General features: G+C 41.7%; 2 protein-coding genes across 21 annotated transcripts in view; one reads left to right on the plus strand and one right to left on the minus strand.

The window, feature by feature from the left end:
* Syx6 (Syntaxin 6) overlaps positions 1–14,335 on the plus strand; it is a 61,176-nt gene extending 46,841 nt beyond the window's left edge. For 2 of the 4 annotated variants that reach the window (XM_070134277.1, XM_027376562.2), the window contains exons 3-8: positions 9,497–9,591; positions 10,029–10,106; positions 10,414–10,545; positions 10,822–10,928; positions 11,079–11,173; positions 11,327–14,335. In XM_070134277.1, coding sequence (XP_069990378.1) covers positions 9,497–9,591; positions 10,029–10,106; positions 10,414–10,545; positions 10,822–10,928; positions 11,079–11,173; positions 11,327–11,403 — 584 coding nt within the window. In that variant the 3' untranslated portion in view covers positions 11,404–14,335. The remainder of the gene's footprint in view (positions 1–9,496; positions 9,592–10,028; positions 10,107–10,413; positions 10,546–10,821; positions 10,929–11,078; positions 11,174–11,326) is intronic. The other 2 variants (XM_070134278.1, XM_027376563.2) reach the window with 1 other exon arrangement.
* A 3,267-nt stretch (positions 14,336–17,602) lies between these two features.
* Positions 17,603–22,500, minus strand: part of LOC113823860 (DDB1- and CUL4-associated factor 8) — a 38,361-nt gene continuing 33,463 nt past the window's right edge. For 13 of the 17 annotated variants that reach the window (XR_011399294.1, XR_011399292.1, XR_011399295.1 and 10 more), the window contains one exon: positions 17,603–21,265. Coding sequence is in view for 11 of the 17 variants with exons in the window: in XM_070134269.1 (XP_069990370.1) it covers positions 21,122–21,265 (144 nt within the window). In the remaining 6 variants the exon portion in view is untranslated. The remainder of the gene's footprint in view (positions 21,266–22,500) is intronic. The other 4 variants (XR_011399296.1, XR_011399297.1, XM_070134276.1 and 1 more) reach the window with 2 other exon arrangements.

Genomic DNA, 22,500 nt, shown 5'->3' on the forward strand with positions numbered 1-22,500 from the left:
CATATATGACTATGATAAAAAGAAAACATATATTGCATATAAATAAGTCGTGTCCAAGATTCGAAACCACATCCCTCGCCAGCCCTTCGTCATGTAAACAGAAGCTACGCAGGCAGCACGAGGAAGTGGTGGTCGCGCGAGAACTCCTTAGCCACGATGACTGCGCTTGTCCCGGCGTCGCTGTTCCGCCTCTGGAGTCTTTAGTTCCGCTGTTTCGGATGCATTTACACCTCGCCAAGGTCTGCGTACGTGTTTTTGTTGTGTTTATTTGTTTGTGAGTGTCTTTTTTTTTTGGTTGGTTGGTTGTTTGTTTTTCATTTCAAGGCGGATATCGGTGTAAAGGAGAGATGTAATGCGAGAGACAATTTTTTGTTGTTGTTATGTCTGCGTGTCAACATCTCGATCTGTCGGTATTTTCTCTTAATTGGATAACGGGTGGATTAATTATCTTTTGATAGAGTGATGTCAAGCGGGAGTTTTCTTTTTTGGCGGGAGTGCGGTTCGTCATCACGACAAGGTCCAGCAGCCATCGTGTTAATGAACTTTTGGCGCCGTGACACTCGTGCGAGGGTTGGGACGAGCGCGGGGTGACAGGGAGCGCGAGTGTAAAGTCTTTTGAAGAGATTAATACTTATTTAGGCATTCCGTGAGTGGGGTTTTATTTTCTGTGCAGACGAGGCTAAATCTTCTGTTTGTTTGTCTTTGTTTTCTTTTTTGAAGGAGTGAATTCCTGTTGTTTTTTCTCGCTCCCGTTTTAAGACTAACTGATTTTTATATTTTTTTATTCATTTATTTATTTATTTTTTACGCACATACCACATAAACACGTAGACATGCAATGATACCGAAACACACGTATAATCCACATTTTCTCGAGATTCGTACCCTCAGCCGCCTTATATACGCTTGCACTCTAGTATATGGGCGCCAAGGAGTGTGTGTATGGAGTCACCTTGAGCGGGCGCCGGGGGGGAGGGGTCCATTAGTCAGAGTGTTTCCTGTCCAGTTGGTGCTCGGGAGATATATATATTACGATTATTATTATTTTCTTTATTATTATCGTTGTTGTTGCGATTTTTTTTTTTTTTTTTTTTTTTTTTGGATAGGTGTTGCTGTTATTGATGCTATTGTCATTATTTTTATTATTGTCATCATCATAGTTTTGATGTTATTTACGGTGTTTTTCGGATTCCGTATTAGTATATTTATATTTATTTTGTTTTTTTCGTTTTTCTCTTTTTTCTTTAGATATCCATCCCCCTTTTTTCTTTTATATCCGTTTCTCCGCTTCCTCCGTGCTTCATTAATTTCCCGCCAAGAATATTTTACCGTTTTCCTTCTCATTTTTCCGTTTTCGAATTCTCTTTGCGTTTTGCTTATTGGTTACCCGTTTTGCTTTCCACGAACTCGGAAATAAAACTTTTCTCATATTTTATTGTAGATAATCTTTCTCTTTTCGAATCTGAAAGAAAAATGATAGATGATTATGATAGTAATGGCAAAATGTTTGGATAATATATAGATTAAAAAGAAAACGAAAATCCATTATTTTTGGATAATTTTTTTTTGTTCGTGCGCACCAAATGCAATGTTCAAGGTGGGTGGTTTTGGGAGTTCATTTAATCTAGAAGTGGAGTTTTTGTGTGCTTGTGGTGCACCTGCGTGTGTATGTGTGTGTGTCTGTGTCTGTTTTTCTTTTTGTGTTTGCGCATGTATGTGTGTCTGTTTTTGGGGGGGTTTGCGTATTTGTGTATGTATGTGTACAAGTGTGTGCGCGTGTGTGTCTGTGCCTATGTATGTATGTACGTACAAGTGTCTATGTGTCTGTGTGTACGTGCGTCTGTGTGCGTCTGTGAGTCTTTCCCCCATGCGTAAAGTCACGGTCCAGACTCGTCAGCTGATCCACGTCTAACACCTGCTTCCTCGCGACCAGGGGGGAGGAGGGAGGGAGGGAGGGAGGGGGTTGAACGCGTATTTTTATTAAAGTGTCTTTTCCTCTCCTTCCTTCGCCCTCTCTGCGTTCGTCGGAGAGGGTGGGGAGGTGGTGGGTGGGGTAGGGAGGAGGGGTATGGGGTGGGGAGGGGGTGGTGGGGTATGGGGTGGGGAGTGGGTGGAGGGGTAGGGGTGGAGTGGTAGGGGTGGGGAGAGGGTGGAGTGGTAGGGGTGGGGAGAGGGTGGAGGGGTAGGGGTGGGGAGGGGGTGGAGGGGTAGGGGTAGGGGTGTGGAAGGGGTGGAGGGGTAGGGGTGGGGAGGGGGTGGTGGGGTATGGGGTGGGGAGTGGGTGGAGGGGTAGGGGTGGGGAGGGGGGTTGGTGGGGTATGGGGTGGGGAGGGGGTGGTGGGGGAGGGGGTTGGGAGGGGGGTTAGGACTCGCTCATCGCTTGCTTTAAGTGGATATGAGGTGGGGGATCGGGGTGGTGGAGTTGGTGTTGAAGGTGATGGTGGTGATGGCTTTGTTAAGAGTGGTGATGATTCTGGTGTTGGTGGGGAATGGTAGTGATGATGGTGATGACTTTGTCAAGAGTCTGGTGTTGAAGGGGAATGGTGGTGGTTTTGGAAGGTGTCGGTAAGTGGTGATGATGATGGTGATGGTGATGCCTTTGTCGTTGGTGGTGACGATGCTAATATGGTGATGACGATCATGAAAATTGCATTAACTGTGGTGATTGCGTGGGTGGATGCGCCGGAGTGAGAAAAGGCAGCAAGTGTGAAAATAAAAGGAAATAGAAAGGGAAAGGGAGAGAGAAGAACGTAGGAAGGGGAAAAAAGTCACAAATTCCGTAGTTCCGGTCTGGAAGAAAGGGACAGGAGAAAGAAAAAAGAAGAGGGAGAAGTGGAATAAGAATAACAATTATCATCATTATGTACTTATTATCGTGATTATTTTTTTATGTTTATATTTATTTTTGTTCTTATATCTATATTCTATTTATTATCATTATGTACCCCCCCTGCCCTCGGCGTGGTTCTCGTAGCGGCGTGAGTGGGCGGGGGGGGGGGAGTGTCCTTTCCCTGGAGCTTTTGTTTCTTCTGGTGGCCTTCACTTTATCGTTTTTTTTTTTTTTTTTTTTTTCAAGTTTCGTCTTGTGTGTTTCCGTTTCCGTTTTTTTTCTTTCTATCATTCTTTTCTCTGCTGTGTCCTCTTTTCTGTCTTTCTCTTTCTCAATTGTCCTTTGTCTTTCTCTTTCTCTTTTGTCCTCTGTCTTTCTCTTTTTTCCTTTTCTCTTTCTCATCCCCCCCCCCCCTGTGTGTGTGTGTGTGTGTGTGTGTGTGTGTGTTTTGTATTGGATATCATATACATGTTTGTGAGTGTATCTATATCGTGAGTGAGTGTGAGTGAAAGAGAGAGTCAGTGTGAGAGAATGTGTGTGTGTGTGTGTGTGTGTGTGTGTGTGCCCATTTTGTATTGGATATCATATATGTCATGTATAGACTTCTGTTCAAATATTCAGCCAAGACCCCCCCCTACCCCCACCCCCACCCGCCCATCCTTCGTGAACCTGGTGACTTCCTCGTGTCATGCAGCGTTTTGGCTTTTATTCGCGTTTCTTGTGTCTGTTTGCGGTGGCGCGCAAGGTAAGCCGCTCATCTCGAGGCCTTGCCAGGTATTTCGGGGAAGAATCGTTTCCCTCTTCTTCTTCTTCCTCCTCCTTCTCTCTCTCTCTGCTCTTATTCTTCATCATCATGCTCATCCTCATCCTTCTCTTTTTTCTCTTCATCCTCATTCTGCTCTTATTCCTCATCCTCATCCTTCTCTTTTTTTTCTCTTCTCCTCCTCTTCATCCTCGTTCTGCTCTTATTCCTCAGCATCATGCTCATCCTCATCTTCATCCTTCTTTTTTTTCTCTTCTCTTCATCCTCCTCCTCCTCCTCCTCCTTCTCCTCCTCCTCCTCCTCTCGAAAGTTCAAGCACAGACTCACCGAAGGCGCGGGTTCCGCCATGACGAAGGCGTGATGTTCAAGCGCGGTTTTCTCTCGGCGAGGCGCGAGGGCCAAGGAGGGGAAAGGAAGACGGCTTGGGCGCTCGTCGGGGCCGCGGAGGCAGCGTGGCGTAGCGGAGAAAGTGGCCAGGGACAAGAGCCCGCCTCCAGCGCCTCCTTGTCCGCCTCGCTCCGTCGGCGGGGCGTGACGGCCTGCCTTCCTTCGGCCATTACGCTTTCCCTCGCCTCGCTGGCCGCCGCTGTTGCACCTGCTCCTTTTGCTCCTCCTCGTGCTCCTCCTTGTCCTCCTTGGCCACCTGTCTCTCCTTTCCCTCACCCTCCTCCTCCCCCTTGCTCTCCCTGGCCACCTGTCGCCTTCCCCTCAGCCTTTTCGTCCTTTCCCCTTAGCCATCTGTCTCGTTTTCTTGTTCTCCTTTGCACCCTTTCTTTTCCCCTTCGCCTCTCCTCTTCCTCCCACTTCTCCTTTACCACATTTTTGCTCTTCCTCTTCTTACCTATTCTTGCCTCTATCACTTACCTCGCCGGTCTTTGGTTTCCCGCCTTTTTTCCCTTCCACCCGCCGCCATCTTGCTTTCGACGTCCGCCTGCCTCACCTTGCGAGAAACAGTTGTTATGGATTCGCACCCGACGTGACGGGGGCGGTTTGGCGGGAAAAAAAGTGTAGTTCGACAAGCTTGGCTGACGGGGGAGAGGGGGACTTCCGGCGTAGGCTTGTGGGGGTCGGAGTGGAGGATGGAGGGTGAAGTGTGGGGGGTGGAGGGTCTCATCCTTGTGCTTTCCTCCCCCCTTCCCTCCCTCCCTCCCTCCCACCTCGACGCTGCGGGCTACTTCGGGTGTCCGGGGCGTATGAGCGTCCAGGAACTGGAGGATAGAGGATAAAAGCGAGGAGGGAAAGCTGTGAGGAAGAGGGATTGGGATAGAAATACATAGGCCTAGGAGTCGAAGAAAGTGTTTCGATTCTCAACACAGGCGTGAGATATTCGCGGCCTTCCTTCCTCTGCTTCAGTTCAACGCCTCAGGAAAAAAAAATTGTCTCGGAAGCTTTCGTGGGGAGAAATCCTAGAGAAGTTTCTGAAAGATTCCCAAGTGGTATCCCCCCCCCCCTCTCGGCCTCCCCACATGGAGTTAATACAAGAGCTTAGATATTTTTAGAGTGCGGGATAAAGCATTCGAGTTTGATTTCTTTCTTCGATCCTGCGATAGAACACGGGGGAGGATCGAAAATCTCGCGGGACTTGTCTAGAAGGACTTACGCGTGCAAATGATTATACAGTATATGTGTGATATATATATATATATATATATATATATATATATATATATATATATATACATATACATATACATATACATATACATATACATATACATACATACAAACATACATATAATTGTATATATACATGTATACACACGCACAAGCACAACCACCCGTATGTGTCTGTGTGCTTGCTTGCTCTTGAATAACAATTTACCAGGAATTTATACCATGCATGCACCTTAATTCTGGGAGCGCGTCCTGCGGCGGCAGATGTCTGCTCGTGTCCGTTTTTTTTCCCAAAACTGCACTGTTACGCTAACCCCAAAAAGCCCAAAAAGTCAGTTTCCCTTTCGGGATCCCCTCTTTCCCCTCCCCCTCCTCCCCCTCCTCCCCCTCCTCCTCCTCGTCGTGGAAATAACACCTGTATTATCCCCTCTCCTCCCCTTCCCTCCCACTCGGTCTCCACTCCCTCCCCTTTCACTCACACCCGTGCGTTCCTCGCCCCTTCCGCTCCACCCATTCACCCCTTCCCCTCCCCCTCCCCCTATACCTCTTCCCCTCTACCCCATCCCCCCACACCCCTTCCCCTTCCCCACCATCACCTCTTCCCATCCCCCCCTTTACCCCGTTCTCTACCCCTCCCCCTCCTCCCCCTGTTCCCTAAACGCCCGCCTTCACGCCCGAGCGACCCTCCTCGCGAGGCGAAGAACCCCTCCGACGCCCGCCCGCAGAAGGCCGCCCGCAGGAACGCCGCCACAACGCCCGCGCCTTCCGTCCTGCTCGCGCGCTCGGAAGCCGCTCGACGCTGTCCTCTGCTCTCGGTAGCTCCTGCTCGGGGGCGTCGCGGCGTGTGTCACGTGTCGAGTGCCAGCCACGTGTCAGGGCACTCGGGACTCGTGCTGTGTCGTGGCCCTTCGTGGCGGTGTCGGGTGTCGGGTGCGGTCGGGGCCGAGTGGGGGCGTCGGGAAAGATCGGTGTGCTTATTGAGTATTACGAGTGTTTTTTTTTCTCTTTTTTTCTTTTTATTCCACTTAAACTGTGTACTTTTTTTATAATGCTATTGTGGGGTGTTTTTTTTTTTTTACTGTGTACTTACATTGTAATATTCTTTAAAAACTCTGTTGTAAGAAATTGATGTTTTTTTTTTCTTTTCTTTTCTTTTCTTTAAACCGTGTACTTATGTTATAATGCGATTTTTAAAAACTTTGTTGTAAAGTGTCATTGGGCGTTTTATTAAAGAACAAAAATCGTGTGCATTTGGTTAATTGACTCTGAGGAAAAATACATGTCAAGGAAGTGTGTTTGCGAGGACGTGTTTGGGCGATGGACCTCGGAAGTGTTGTTTGTTTATTTGATTATTTATTTGTGTTGTTTGTCTAACGGTCCGGTGGTGAAACGAGGTTAGGCCAGGTATGTGTCTCGTTGTTTGCGTTTTTTGAGATCCCGTAATGCGCAGGCTGCTTGGGAGAAACGCCTATGTTGGTCTCGTTTTTAGATTGTTTATTGTTACATATTCTTTCTTCCTCTCTCTCTCTCTCTCTCTATCTGTCTGTCTATCTATCTTTATATATATATATATATATATATATATATATATATATATGTATAGATAAATAGGTACAGATAGGTAAGACAGAGCTATATATTGATAAATAGATATACTCACAATGTATGTATACAGCCATACATACATATATGTATGAAGTATGTGCGTTTGTGTGCACGTATGCATCATTCCATGTGACCTTTAAATTCCTACCCGCCATTAGGTGATTAGTTACTCCTGGTTCTGCTTAATTCTACACGATGCTCGGTGGATCCCTTATGTACCCTCACGCCCCTTCACCCTCCCTCATACCTCTTCACCCTTCCTTATACTCCTTCAACCTCCCTCATACTTCCCTCATGCTTCACCCATCATCATACTTCTTAATCTCCCGCCTACTCCGTCACCCTCCCTCATACGCCTAAATATCCTTCCTACTCCTTCATCTTCCCTCATACCCCTTCACCCTCCCCCATGCTCCTTCACCCTCCCTCAAACCCCTTCCCCCTCCCTCCTACTCCTTAATCACCCTCACACCCCTTCACCCTCCCTCATACCCCTTCACCCTCATACTCCTTAATCTCCCGCGCCCCTCTCCCGCTCTCCATTACGTCCTGGCTGGCATTCGCCTGCCACCGAAAGGGACGGCTGACAGCTGGCACGCCGCGTCAAGGAAGAGGTGTCAGCCGTGAGAGGACTTCGTCTTTGGGGTGTTTTTGACTGCATCTTCTTTTGCATCTCGTCCTTCTCTCTCTCTCTCTCTCTCTCTCTCTCTCTCTCTCTCTCTCTCTCTCTCTCTCTCTCTCTCTCTCTCTCTCTCTCTCTCTCTCTCTCTCTCTCCCTCTCTCCCTCTCCCTCTCCCTCTCTCTCTGCTTCGTTATTTTAGTTATTTTTTCTTCATCTTCCTGATATTCTCTTCGGCCTACGTGTTTTCAGTCTATCTATCTGTCAGTCTGATTATTTATTTATTTATTTGTAATAGAATCCGCCTATTCCGCGTTGCACCCGATAACTTCTCAGGAAAGTGCGCATTTGTAGATATCTTATGAGACGTTCATTAGCTGCCAAAAAGTCAGTGTGACAGAGCTTTCTTAGTGACGTTTCTTAATCATCATGCACTCGAAGGAAACGCGAGAGGGACGCGGCGGCAGCGTTGTTGACAGAGCAAGAAGTGGGCTGCGGGGGATGTGTTTACAGGCCCCGTAACCTCGCTCTTACTTCTGCTGACAAAGTGCCCTGCTTTCGTCGCTGCAGTTGTGCCGTGTTTGCATTTCCCTGTCGTTGCCCCTGTCCTTGCCCCGTTCTTGGCTCTGCTGTTGCCTCGCTGGCTCCCTCCCGTTGCCCCCTACTGTTGCTCGGCCGTGCTCGAGTTGCATAACGCGGCCAAGGAGATGGGATCCGCCAGGCGTCCGAGGAGGCTCGTCCCGGCCCCTTGTAGGACTCGTCTTGAGTGTTGAGGACGTCGCTTCTCGTCGCGTCCGTCGTGCGTGTTTCTTGGGAGGGGAGGCCATGGGTTTAGTCGCTTCTGTGTTGTTTTACTCGTGTTTGTTCTTGTTTTAGGTTTACTGTCGTTTTGCCGTCGCGGGATTTGCCACCCGGTGCCCGATCCCCGCTCTCGTCCTCGTTAACCCCCGTGTGTGCGCGGACTCGCATCCTAATGGAGGAAGATTCGCGTCTTGGTATTACGACCAGGCTTCGAGTTGATGGATGAGCCTCGGGTGCGTGTCGGGAGAGGAAATATCAATACCGATGACGCCAAAAAATCCAGGGTTTGGAAGCCCACAAAAGTTCGAGCTGAGCCTCTGGCGGCGGATCGGTCAGGCTCGGCGAACGGACGCCCTCGGGTCTTGCGATCTTTACATGGGTTCCAAGTTCATTCCCGGTGTTTATGGTGCAAATTGTGCGAGATGCGTTTGTGTTTATTGTTTATTGTGGGGGAATACGGTGTTATGATTCGCATACCGGTATAATATTGTTGATTTTTCTTGCAGCAGTGAACAATTGCATACCTGAAATGAATATGTAACTGGTCCAACATAATTGAATCCCCCCGCCAGTGTGATGGCCAAAGACTCACTTCCCTCCCCCAGGTGCCTTAGTGTCTTCCGCCCATTAATTATCCTTGAACTGCACTTATGTTGTGTCATTTGCCACAAGAAAACTCCCGTTGGTCTCCAGTGTTTGTCGTGAAAAGTGCAAAGAAAAGAGGTTTTGTATTGCATTTAGATATTTGTGTTTTGTGTGTGTGTGGTTTATGTGGCGCAAGACTTGACCCACCTCGTGTGACCTGAGATTCCCTCCCCCCTTCCCCCGGCCCCATTCCCCTCTGATGTCCCAGCCTCAGATATGTGAACAGGACGCTTCTTAACCCCACCCCTCCTTCCCTCTCCCTCCCCCCTGTCCTGCCGAAGATGTAGGGAACGGCGGCGCCCTCCCCCTTCCTCCGCCCCTCTTGCTCCAGCAAGGGAAAGCACACGGCTCCCTCTCTTCCCTTTCCCCCTCCCTCTCCCCCTTCCCGTCCAACCGTCGCAGGATTTCCCCCTCGTCCCCTCCCCCGCCCTCCTCCCTCCCTCCATGGACGAGCCCCCGTGGGAGTGGGGGGAGGCGGGCCCCCCTCCGCCCCACCCCCACGTCCCCCAGTTGGTCAGGGATCTGTTGCACGAGGTGGAGGTCGAGCTGTCTCTGTACGTGGCGGCGGCGGCGCTGCTCTACGCTTTTCTCTTGGTCTTCCTTAACACTGAGTCCTCACGGATCGTCGAGAAGAACCCGAGGAAGTTCAAGATCGATGGCGGAGAGCTGACGGCGAGGAGGACGTTCATCGAGCACACCAAGGACGAGGTCAAGGTGGGTCACGCCGCTCCTATCCGGAGGGATGTCTCGGGACGCTGTGGCTGTGAGAGGGAGCGTGGGTGCTTGTGCAGGAGTGAGGGAGTGTATGTGTGTGTATTTGCTTGCGCTCGTTTTGTTTCTTGCTCGTGTGAGTGCGTGTGCGTGCGTGCGTGTTTGTGTGTGAGTGTTTATGTTCATGTTTTTTTTGTGTGTGCGCGTGTTTGTATGCTTGAGCACGAATGCAAATAAAACTAGATTTCCCCTACCTCTTCTTCTGACTAACGCTAATTTAATATAGTGCATAATGCCAACACTGAGTGTATGAGCAACGGCCAAAGCGCCAGTAACCAGAGCTGTTGTGAGAATGAAACGCGCGAGGCCAATATAAGCAGTGTGGCGTACGGCAATAGTGTCTTCAACGAACTAATTAATTCGTCTTGGTTTCCCCGCAGTCCATGAAAGATCGTCTGAACCTGACCAAGAAGGACAGGGACGTCACCGCTAGACAGGTATCAGAATCTTCATCAGTGGTAATTATTGTTTTTTGGTTTCTGTTTTCGTTTAGTTGTTAAGGTTTGGTCATTTTGATTTTGAGGGTCAGTGGTTGTTGATTTGGCGCTCGAGGTTTATGTTGCCCGATCTTTTGTTTGCCAGTAACTGCACTAGTTATGAGTTGGTCAAAAGTATTGCACTCTTTTATTTGCTGATTAATTTTGTAGGGATGATTTGCTTCGAATACATTTTCCCTATTTTTGCTTCGTATATATAATTTTATCTCCGGAATTCAGTGTAACGATCAATTACATAATAAACTAATTAATCTCGTGCACCTTGCAGCCAATCGACGACAACAGCCCCTTAAAGATGCCGCAGGTGGTCACTCACGGCTCCACGCGCTACAGCCGGCTCGTCAACGAGGCGGACAGCCCCAACAGCGAGTTCATTGAGAGAACTCTGGCCCAGCAACAGGTCAGGGGACATTTATTTGCTTGGTGTAGACTTACGATGCATTAATTTGCTTGATAACATTTGAGTGGTTTGAATGTGTTTGTCTATCAAAATGTCAATGTTGCAGAAATATAAGTAGATAGAATAGATGGGTCTAAATCATTCCCGAGTTTATAAATATAGAATAGAAAGTCGAGTCTCATGTATGCAATCATTTATTTTAAGGTAAATGCACCTGAATACTAGCATGTAAAATGTGATGCTGAGAATGACCCTTGAAATTTCTTCCCTGGACAGATGATCATGCATCAGCAGGACGACCAGCTGGACCAGATAGCTTCCTCGATGGGAACGTTAAAGAACATGTCACGCCAGATCGGCCAGGAGGTTGATGAACAAGCTGTGTGAGTGTTACTACATTATATGCAGGGGTTCCTTCCTCATAGGGCTGGGTTTTGTGTGTAATGCTCTGGCAAATTATTCCTGGATGTAACTCTGTGTTGGTTCGTAGCATTGATATGTCTGTCACCATTGATATGTCTGTCACGTTTCAGGATGCTAGATGACTTCGGTCATGAGATGGAGAACACTCAGAGCAAGATGGAGAACACACTTAGTAAAATGGCTAAAGTCATGCATCTCTCCAATGGTTTGTATATTAACTGTTATGTTCCTTTATATCCTAGACTCGAGTGTGATTCATGTAGAGAGGCTTTATATATGCTGTATAGATTCAAAGGATTGAATTTCCAATAGGAAGATATATTTGAAATGCCCCATTAAATTTATATTGTTTTTTCAGATCGTCGCCAGTGGGCAGCAATAGGAGCTTTATCAGGAGTGTTGGTTGTAGTTGTAATCCTCTTCTTTGTACTCTGAATCCCAATTGTATAAAGGCTGCACATTACTTCATTTACTATGGGAATGATATTCTCAAAGGAACTGATTGCATACAACAATAGGTAAAAACAAGATCCCTATAAAGCAGACATTCAATGCAGTAGAACCCCTAGTTATTTGCAATGTTAAACAGTATAAGAGATCTTCAGTACTCATGGTCAGGAGCTTTGTGGTTCTGTTTATTTATTATTGCTATGTTATAGAAAGCTTCACAAAGGGCCATGTGTGTAAGTAGACGTGTAGAATCTGTGCCAATGAGAGATAGGCATAAAGTTTGTATATGTTCTCAAAGAATTCTTTAGCATAACAGAGTATTATTTTTATGTGAAATTTCATCATAGTTGATTTTCCCAAGGAATAAAAGTTGACTAGAAAGGATGTGTAAAGGAGAAATGAAGAACTATGGAAGCACAGTGCCTCATCAGCTGAAAAGGTATTGATGATGGATATTTCTTTTCCTTGATTTGGGTTCTCTACAGTGAGTAGTGTTTAAACACTGATTTTATTAGCTTGCAGTGCAAAGAGTGAGGGACTACTGCACGAGTTTTGAAACTGTCTAATTTGACACTGAGAGGGTAAGGGGTGGGTGCTTAAGGTTCTTACTATACAATATTTAATGAAATATGGACAGTAAGTGCAATATAGCTCAAATATTGTTATATTTACTATTAGATAGTTTCCTATCCATACATGGAATATAATTATGCTAGCCAAATGGTGCATTTACCAGAATGCATAGTGGGATTTTTTCTGCAAAATTGATTAGCAAATTGTCTTCCTTAATACACTTCATTTATATCAAGTTTATACATCCACACTTATGAGCGCCTTAGCACTCTAATGTCCACTGAATTGGTCCGTCTTGATGCTACATTTGGTGCAGCTGTTACCACATCTAATTTCTTGAATACTGACAGTAATGGAGATAGTTCCATTCTTTACTTTTACGTCTAATAAAGAACAGACCAAGCATTCTTTCTCACAGTTGTTAATGTAATATTGTAGATGTGGTTATTTAAGTAAATGGTGCAAGGGAGGTGCTTTTAGAAGCCGATTGTTCTGTGATTACAGTTTGAAATTCATTGCAGCTGCTATTGAACTGATAGTGGATATTTATTAGTGAGTTTGGTTATACGATTAGTCTTTCCTTTTAGTTTGTAAAATATGCAGTACAGTGAAAATTGATTTTTTAAATTGAAAAATGATTAGGCTGGTAGAATGATAAATTATGAGCTGATAATAGTAAAGTTACTTACAAAAGTGATATATATTTAGCTGGTATGTATGTCTGTACTTCAAGAAATATTTTTAACTCACAAAATTATACTGAAGATATCACTAGATTTACGATTTAGGGTTTTCAAATTAATCTCACTTTCAATATTTCTACAACATAAAACATAGTTTGGGAAAGCCACTGAAAGAGTGCGTGGCATCTTGTAACTGATGATATATAGGTTTAAAAACAACAGGTGTCACATTTTTCGAAGGATGAATGTCTTTTTTTGTCATCCAAATATATAAGAGCCACTTGCCATCTCTTTTAATTAAGCCAACATTTGACTTGAGAACCATGAGAATAGTGCTAAGGTATTAAAAACAGGACTGGGTAAATTATGTGCAATATCAACAGCAAAATTGTTGTTGTTGTGTGAGGTTTGTGGTCAATGAAACAAGCAGCCTTTGGTGGTATTTTTAAAATATTTTTATTTGTTTTTATTTTGCTCTTTTTCATAAAATGTTAAATAATGAAAAATTTTATCAATAAGATTGTCCAGATACCTGTGCCAGTTCTAGATGCTTTTTTCCATTATCTAGGAAGAAAAATTATTATGTATGAACAAAATACCTGATGTAACCATTATGATGGAATGTTTTTATTGTAGAATTTTACCTTGGTAGGAAGTGTTTTTAATGACTTGCTTCCAGATTCTTGCCATTTTGAAGAATGAAACAGAATTGCAGTCTTCTTTTGGGTGTTATGATGATTCCAACCTCCCTTTAGTGATTTTCACCACCAATGAGAGTATCAACATTCCAATGTTTTTTATTCTTTTCCTTTTTTAATGCATTACCTTGTGCAGCCGCAAGTCTTTATCACCAGTCGTCTTTTAGTATAGGCCATGGCAGTGCTATATATGTATAATATACATCAGATTTAATGCTTTTATAACAGTCTATCCTTTATTTTCATCTCTTAAGGGACTTTCCTTATTATCTCTTGGGCCTGGCTTTCAAGAGTATTTTATATCTTTGTTTAAGGATTATTGTATAGTTCCTTTATTAATACTGTTGCTTAAAATCAAAGGAAATGTCATTAAGTTATAAAGCTTATTTTATAATCAACTTAATGCTTCATGCACTGGAATGTAAAATTTATTTTTATTTGTATAGGTTGTATATAAACATATTTGTAATTCATGCTGCCTGTATGGATATTACCAATCTAAAAATGAATAATTTTTCACAAATCCTGCATTAGTCTGTACAAAAGCCATTTTTAGAAACGCAATTTAATTTCATGGAATGGTCGCAGGGTGAAGTTAATATGACTCATGTATTATATAGTCCAGTTTAAAATTTTGGTGCATATAACACCATTTTCATTCAGATACTTTAATAACATTGTTATATTTATTATTTAGTCAGTATCATGTATGGATTCATCCCATTCATTGTAAACGAAAATAATTGACTTGAGAGTTCCAGTTATTCTTCAGAGCTCTGCACATGCCGCCTAGTGCTTGCATAAAATATCCTGAAGCCCACCTTCATATAGCTCTTCATTGATAATGGAACTAGTATCATTTTAATAAAAAATCTGGTAAATTTTCTGACCTGTATCAAATATAACTGATCTTGGATCATTATTGTATATTGTATACAATGAATAAAATACATGCAAATATTTTGTGTTCTGTTTTATTATTTGTCCTTATTATAAAATGCAGTATTATTGTTTGTGCTACTCCCATGGCAAGTACTTGGCTTGCAATAACCCTTCAGTGACAATGCCCAGTTTTCATTGACCAGTAGTAAATATTTTTAACACCAAGACTTCTGATTATGTACTCTGTAGAGTTATTATTAACAAATGCTCAAAGATCAGGAATCTAATGACTGAACTTCCATTGCTTCGACAACGTAAGTAAATTTGGAAAGGGAGTTTTTAGGAGGGTCTTTACTGTCTAAAATCAAGATCTATATATTTTTCCTCATGGGTAAGAAATAAAGAATACAGTACAGAATTTTACATAGAAATCTAAATACCTTTCGTGACAAGGACCCTATTTACTAACCACTATCCCCAGGTAACACAAAAAAGACAACAAAACAACTTAATGTTTCACAAGACTCCATAAAAAGGCTTATCTAACCAGAAGCCTTACAAGCTTTCTGGAATCTAAGTGTATGCTCGCACTGGAGAATGATAGAAAGGTTTTATGGACAATCCCTGTAAAGATGGTGAAAGGAATTTAGCAGTTCTAATCCAGCATGAGCTTACTCAGGTTATTTTTGTGTAAGATGGAAGAATGCATCAACATCCTTGGAGAGTAAAGATTGGTAAGTTATGAATGATTGCCTTCTAATGGTTAATGGGTGAAACAAGTAAATATGCTAGACATCAAAGGTAATACAGGACTATGGTAAAGTATTGCAGTAAAAAGGGGTAAAAGGGAGTTAATGATGTTAGATATCAAAGGTAATAATGTTAAAGGATAGAATGGTAGTGAAATGAGTAAAGAGGAGGAGCAAACGAAGTAAAGTAGAGATTAGTAAAAGAGACAAGGGTTAAGGGTGTAGGATGACTGGATGAAATGGAGTGTATCTGTGCCCGGGAGTTGAAAGGAATAGGAACTTTGTATTAGGAAAACTGGCAAAGAGCCATTACGAAACAATAAACAGTTAATACAAGTTAGAGAAGAAGAATCTAGCAAATGAGATAAGGGCATTGGGGAAAATGGTGAAGTATCAGGAATAATATCAGGAGTGAAGGGATATGGAGGATACTTGTGACAGAAGGGATTCACACAAATATCTAGGTAGGAGCAGTAAGGATAAGTGGGAATGGTGGGGGAGAGAGTGGGAGGAAGAGGGATAGGGGGAAGTTGAGGAGGCAAATACTTAAAATGTATAGGGAATAAGAACAGAGCTACTGGAGGGTGGGAGTAGGGAGCGGAACATTCTCCTGGGTCATTTTAAGGAAGTTTTGGATGTCTTCAAGAGCTTCTGGAGAAAAGTTGGGTGGGAAGGTCTGGCAAACAAAGGTTCTTTATGTGAGAAGAAGAGGGGATAGATGTCTGTGGAGGAAGAGGAGGGTGTAGGAGATGGAGTGTTTAGGTTGCCTGGCACAACAGATAAAGTGAAGAGGAGGGGTAGGTATTGGGGAAGTGGTAGAGATTGGAGTATCTGGTTTTAGACTGAAAAAGGAATTTGACTGGGGAAGAGAAGTAGAGGTAGGATGGTTTAGGGTAGAAAACTGGGGGAGATGCTGAAACATCTTGAGAAGATGGGAGGGGAGGAGAGTGAAGGACGTTTTGGAATAGGTAGACAGAAAAACCTCTTCGCCATGCTCCCTATCTGGCCTTACGTAGTGAGCCCAAGTTTGAATATGAGAACCGCTACCTCAGATTTAAGCTTATAGGCAGGGCAGCTCCTATGAAGTACATACATGACTGAGTAAAGTAATTTGAACGGTCATGACCAGGTAGAGCACACAGAGGGCAGCAGGCTGTGGCTGGGTGGCCAAAACATCAACATTTCTGACATTGACAAGGAAGAGGTCAATATGGTTAGACAGGGCATGACACCACCAATATAAACTTCAAGTGATAGGTCAAGTCTATGGAAGCAAATCTTGGCAATATTGGTGTAGGACTTCCGCTGGTCTATGGAAGGAATAGTGTAGCACTGTACTGCCACTGCATCATAATCAACAGGGTAGGCAAGTAGGTCGTTTTCACAGTCTGAACAGTTCTTGTCACAGATAGGACAATCAGTCAGGGAGATAAATAGTGCCGGTACAAGTATTAAGAGAGATCAGAGTAGATAGTGCATGAGCTTGGGACTCAGATGTAACTGTGATAAGGTGTGAATGATCAGAACAACTGTGAAAGGAAACTTTTCCTACCTGTTTTTGGAGACATTGTTGGAAGAGAAAGGTACTATTAGAGTTGGGGCTGTGGGGGAAATCACAAAAAATTAATCCCACTCGGCTGGGCCAAAGAGAGTACTCAAAAGGTTTGTAGAGATGCAAGTAGTAGAAGGAAGAGGGCGGAAGGAAGATCTGGTGGTGCAGAGTGAGGTAGTACTGTGGGGAAGAGGATAGTATGGATATAAAGTAGTAATGATGGGGGATAGGGGAAGACAATGAAGAAGATGGAGTGGAGAATATTGGGAGAGAGGAAGGGGTGTATTCTGAAGGTTAAGTAAATGACCTCGGTGGGTGGTTCAGAATGGAAAGAGTTGTCAGTAAACATTGAGGAGGGAGTATTGGTATCAGTGGTTGGAATCATGGTCAACGGAGAGGCAGGGATCAGGATATCAATGAAATTAAATTTAGATAGGCTAGTTGATGAAGGTGCAAGCCTAAATTCCTTTAATAAAGGTAAAAAATCTTCATTATTGGCCATGATGAGCCTGAAATAAATGGGGAAAAGAAACAGTCTACCCCTCAGGGTTCCCATAAGGGGCAAGGGCTTGGCAATTAACCAAGGGAATACCATGACCATGACTCCCAGACACCATTCATGACTGACACAAGTTAGCCTTTCATCCTTTCAGCATGGCTTTCACACCTTACAAAGTGGACAGAAGGGGATGAAGAGGAGACAGAAAAGGAGAAGAGGGGAAAAAAAAAACATACAGAATTAGTTGAGATGTGGGGTGAGGTCCAAGGTAGGGGTGGTCCCCTACCTTGGGCTTCAGTCAACCTTTCCTAAGCATCCCCATGATAATAATGAGCAAGGGATGTGGAGAGGGGGGGGTCTCAATGTATAGACGTACCACATCTGAAGTGACATTCAAACTTGACCTAGCTTCTTTATACTTCAAAGAAAGTACACATCTGATAGATCCAATTAAGAAACATTAAAAATACAATGCATGATCATTATAACTTCCTAAATGTATCAACTGCAGCATCCATGGAATTAACTTGAGGTGAAATCAAGAAAAATTATGTAAACAATTTTTATTTCTAAACTTGATGTTACAATAATAGACAATAGAATAAGATTATTTACAATAGGATTTCCATTCCAAATAATCTGATCATACAAATGCTTTAAGATGATCACCCAACTAATATCATTGAAATACTATTCAAATAATAACTGCAAATCTTAGTAAATCATACACTATTTCATACATCACATTATTGTTTTATACACTGATAAAACTTTATATATTATAACTTAAAGCCAAAAAAGAAGTGAACACAAGGTCTTCTTAACTTTTCAAAAGGGAAAGGAGAAACTTCCTTGACTCACTAATGAATAAATAACCAATGCCTTGATTACCTGGGCTGGAACAACTTAAGTCTCTGCAGTCTCGATACCTTGATTTCATAAATAAACAAAAGAAAAGAGAGTTTACATCGGTGTTCTCCACTCCCTGGCTCTCTATGTAAACAAAAGAGCAATATTAACTAAATCTGACTTGAAAATCATGTAACTGGTTTACAATGAACAAAATAGTGGACAATGACCCTGAAATATATATATCATAAAATCAATAAAAAAAATAGATTTTAATAATCAACCTTCTGGCACTGGTTGCATGCAGTACCAACTGTTATTTTGTTTTACTAACTCTCCCAAATGGCTTCACAGTAGCTGCATCACCATGGAGTCAATTACAAGGCCTATCTGATATCACCTACTTTCACCAATTCATTGAATTTTTTAAAAGTTTTCATTCTTCTTATTGTTGTTGTTATTAAGATGATCATTAGAATTATCATTATGTTTTCACCAATAATAACAAGAAAACATTATTTATTAAAATTCATGGAATGGGGTAATAGGGAAGGTCAGGTAGGTCTAGTAACTGAAAGTTAACAGTGTGCTTCTGGAAGCCATTTATTGCCAACAAATTTCATAAAACAAAACCAAAGTGGATACTGCATGCACTTCCAGTACCGACTGGTCACTTTATCAGTACTTGCTTCTAACTCAAGTAAAATAGTTTTCTAAGGGTTGTAAATTATTCTAGTGATTACAACCCTTCTAAACTGCTTACATTAAAAGATGGGTACTTGTAAATCTCTTGAATGTTCTCAAATAATGAATGGGGTATTCTTTTTATGTGGCATTTAACAATTTTGATTTCTTCTATATTAACCCTGAGGTGAAGGGGTCACTGGACTAAAAGTGGTCTTTTACATGTTCAAACACAAATAACCCTAAACTATGATTGCTAGAACTTTTACTGAATTTTCCTCTACCCCATAATGTAAAACCCATTAAGGTTAAAAGTTATCATTTTCTATAGTTTATAATTTTCATAGGTCACACAGAAATATGCAATTAGCTTAATACAAACCAAAAGAAATAAAAACAAATATAATAATAAAAAGAAACAAATACGAAAATATAACTTCTTTTTATTTATTTCAAATTGTGAGGTTCACCAAGGCCTAAAAATGAATTTGTCCCAACGTCTTGCAACTATTAATTAGTCTCCCTTAAACCTTTAGAAATGCCTTCTAATAGAGCATCACTGGGTATGCAGGCACTCAGTTCATGGAATATCAATACACTTACTAAATATATGTTTTAGCAGACCTTGTATCAGACACCCAATATGATTATATATGTGTTTATAAATATATTAAGGAAAAAATGCCATCCCTTGGCTTTCTGGCAAAATATGAAAAGAGCTTATTTCAACATCTGATAATAATCTAAAAGAGCAAGAAAGATAAAGTAGGTGAGGAAAATGATGCAAAAATGGGACCAAGGTTGTACTCTATCAGAAACATTTCAACATTCCTATATGCAAGGAAAGAAATAAAGAAAGGAATATCACAGTCAGTATTAATCTGTGATTTCTATTCCTAAGCACACAGATTATCTTTTGGAAAGAAACACAAACTTCTCTGGACTTTACGTTATGAAGAGGTCTTTGGGCCTGGCTCTTCAAATAAACTTAAACTGAATAGGGAGAAAGAAAGAAAGAGAGAAAGAGGAGGAATATGAATAGTGGTACAATGTTGTCTCCAAAAGATCAAACATTTTAGGAACATAACCAATATCTTTTTAGGTGACATGTCCAGTTGTCTACCAAAAAAAGAGAAATTAGACCTCTCATATCTAAAGGTTCAGACTTAACAATAAAGCCTATCTTGCAGTACAAGAAATTCAAGCAAATGTTTGTGATCTTTCATATATTTATGCACAACTGGTTAATAATCAAGCTGCCTTTTAGGTTTCCAAAAGTCTGCAAAGTTGAAACCCAGGTGGCTGTGCCTTAACAAAATAACAGGCATAACTTATGTATAGTATTCAACAAGATTCTGACAGCATTAAGGATATCTTATCTACTAAGTTTTAAACTTGAAATAAATAACACAGTGAGAAAGGAAAACAAACCTGTTACAAAAGAATACCTATCAAACAAAATTTACCAAAATATTTCCCTCTTTAACAGGTATATCACTCACTGTTTCAATCAAATGGAAAATAGCTATAGATTTGTTTATATTTTGGCATAACCACTTGCCAAGAACACTGAATGACAATTTTCACAGGCATAACTGGTATTTTTCAGGTCACCAAGCTCTCTAAGAAAATATATCTGTTGTGATATTAAAGGAAATTGTCTAGTTAAAGATATATATATATATAAAGGTTTGATATGGAACATATGATGGAATCCTAATTTATGTAATCAATATGTCTATATTTAGTTCCTATCAACATTATGTTTTAATCTTTCATAATACTTTTCCTTGCTTCTCCCACTGATTGCTGCTTAGAGGAAAAAAAATCAGTATATGCAACTTTCCTTACACTATTTGGCATTTAAACCTCTGCTAAAAATTCCAATGATCCTGACAAACATATCCTGATTATGGATATACGATGGTAAATAATGAGAGCAGGGAACAAAGAAATATTGGGCTACAGCTTTAACCTTACATAATAGCTATTTGTGTTGTATTTTCAATTTGAGCTCCAAGTATTAATGCAACAGCCAGGCTCAATTTTTAACCCTGTTAAATACAGTGAACAAATACTTGCATAGCCTGTCTATCATCATAATACATGTTACTGACGTTCTGAGTAAAAACTCTTTATTAAGTACCGTCACCTTTTTTCTGGACTAATAACCAAGGCTCTGACAATGCATCAACAAACTTGCCCAAGAAACTATCTCAGTGAGGAGAATAAGGGGAAGATCTTACAACCTACTTATCTGGCCAGGTGCTCTTGTAACCTAGGAGCAACTCCCACTCTATAGTGAATGATTCACCCATAGTGACTTTCTCTAGAAAAAAATACAGTAATGCTTTCTTGGTCAAATTCTCATTTTCTCTCTTCTTCCTTTTACAAACTTTAAAGAATCACACACACACATGCATACACCCACACGTTTACTCATGCAAGCACACGTATCAATTTAAGGGGAAGGAGGGGAAGGGAGGTCACCTTGAAAACTGTCTTCGGTTTGTGTCCCACGAATGCCAAGAGAACTAGTGTGTAGCACACTGGATACCCCGGTGTCCTTCAGAATCATCATCTTCGCTGTCGTTGGAGTCTTCACTAGATGACCCTCCAGTGCCATTGCCACCCTCGGCACCCACATTGCCACTGCTGCTGTTCCCAGCTGTTGCCATCTGTCAAAAGGAATGGAAGAGGATCAGCTACAGTGTTCGTCTCGAACTAGCTATGCTACATAAAACTAACACTAAGAAAATTTGAAATATTCAAGGAGGGGGTTAATAACATCAAAAATGGTAGTAGCAGCAGTGGCAAAAGCAAATACAAGAGACAATAAGATTGAAAGTAGTCGTTTCAGTAACCACGTTTTCAGTGTTAACATCAATCTAATAATTATACCAGTAGCAATAATGGTAATAACAAAAAAAACAATACAAAAAATAACTAACAACAAATATAACTCTCATTTTCAAAATTTTGAACAAGATCATGATAACTTTTATGATACTGATGATAACAAACATTAACCCAGTGCCACCAGGGATGGCATGTACGTACATGCTGTGCCCACTGTATGTTTAGTTTATTAATTGTCTTTACACATAGATGGCTCCACAACTACCAAGTCAAAAATGAGTCAATTAACTGTACTACCTACCCTTTTCCTTGATTTTTGGAAATATTTTCCTGTATATTATATTGCTTGTTAGTAATGTTAATAACATTATAATAATCATAATGGCTATAAAAATAATAACAGAATCAATGTTTCCTGAAAAATTACTAATTTCTGCTTAGGCACTTGTGGAGCCACCTACGTGCAGACATTTCAGAAAACAATAGTACAGTGAACACTACATTTCCCAGCAACATCAAGTTAAAAACCAATAACAGCATTGGAAAATGTATTAATAATAGTGAATATAGCCATAACTGTAGTAAATAAAATCAAAACTGATGTTGTTGATGACTGATGACTAACTGATGATTGAGTGATGAAAAATATAATAAATTAATAATAAAAAACAATGTAGTACTGACAAGACATATGGAAAATGCTTCTTTTTTGTCCACATAGTCTGATGCAAAGGCTTTAGCGAACAGAATGAACCCATTGTGAAATCTCAATTGAGATGATTTTCAACAACCCAAGCAGCTGGTCACCTCATCAAAAAACTAAGTATGACAAGGATTTGAAAAAATCCCCCTAGCAACCACTCAATCACAAATCACATCCTCCTATCAACTCGTATAAAAGAACCTGAAAGTAACAACACTCGACAGAGCCCAGAAGAGGGGGAACTATAAACCAGATTCGGTTCAAGGGATATTGATACATTTACTAAATATATTTCATAGTAAAGCTTGTATCAGATGCCTAATAATATTACAGTAGACCCACCAATAATGC

This window comes from Penaeus vannamei, chromosome 19, assembly GCF_042767895.1.
Source record: "Penaeus vannamei isolate JL-2024 chromosome 19, ASM4276789v1, whole genome shotgun sequence".
Lineage (NCBI taxonomy): Eukaryota > Metazoa > Arthropoda > Malacostraca > Decapoda > Penaeidae > Penaeus > Penaeus vannamei.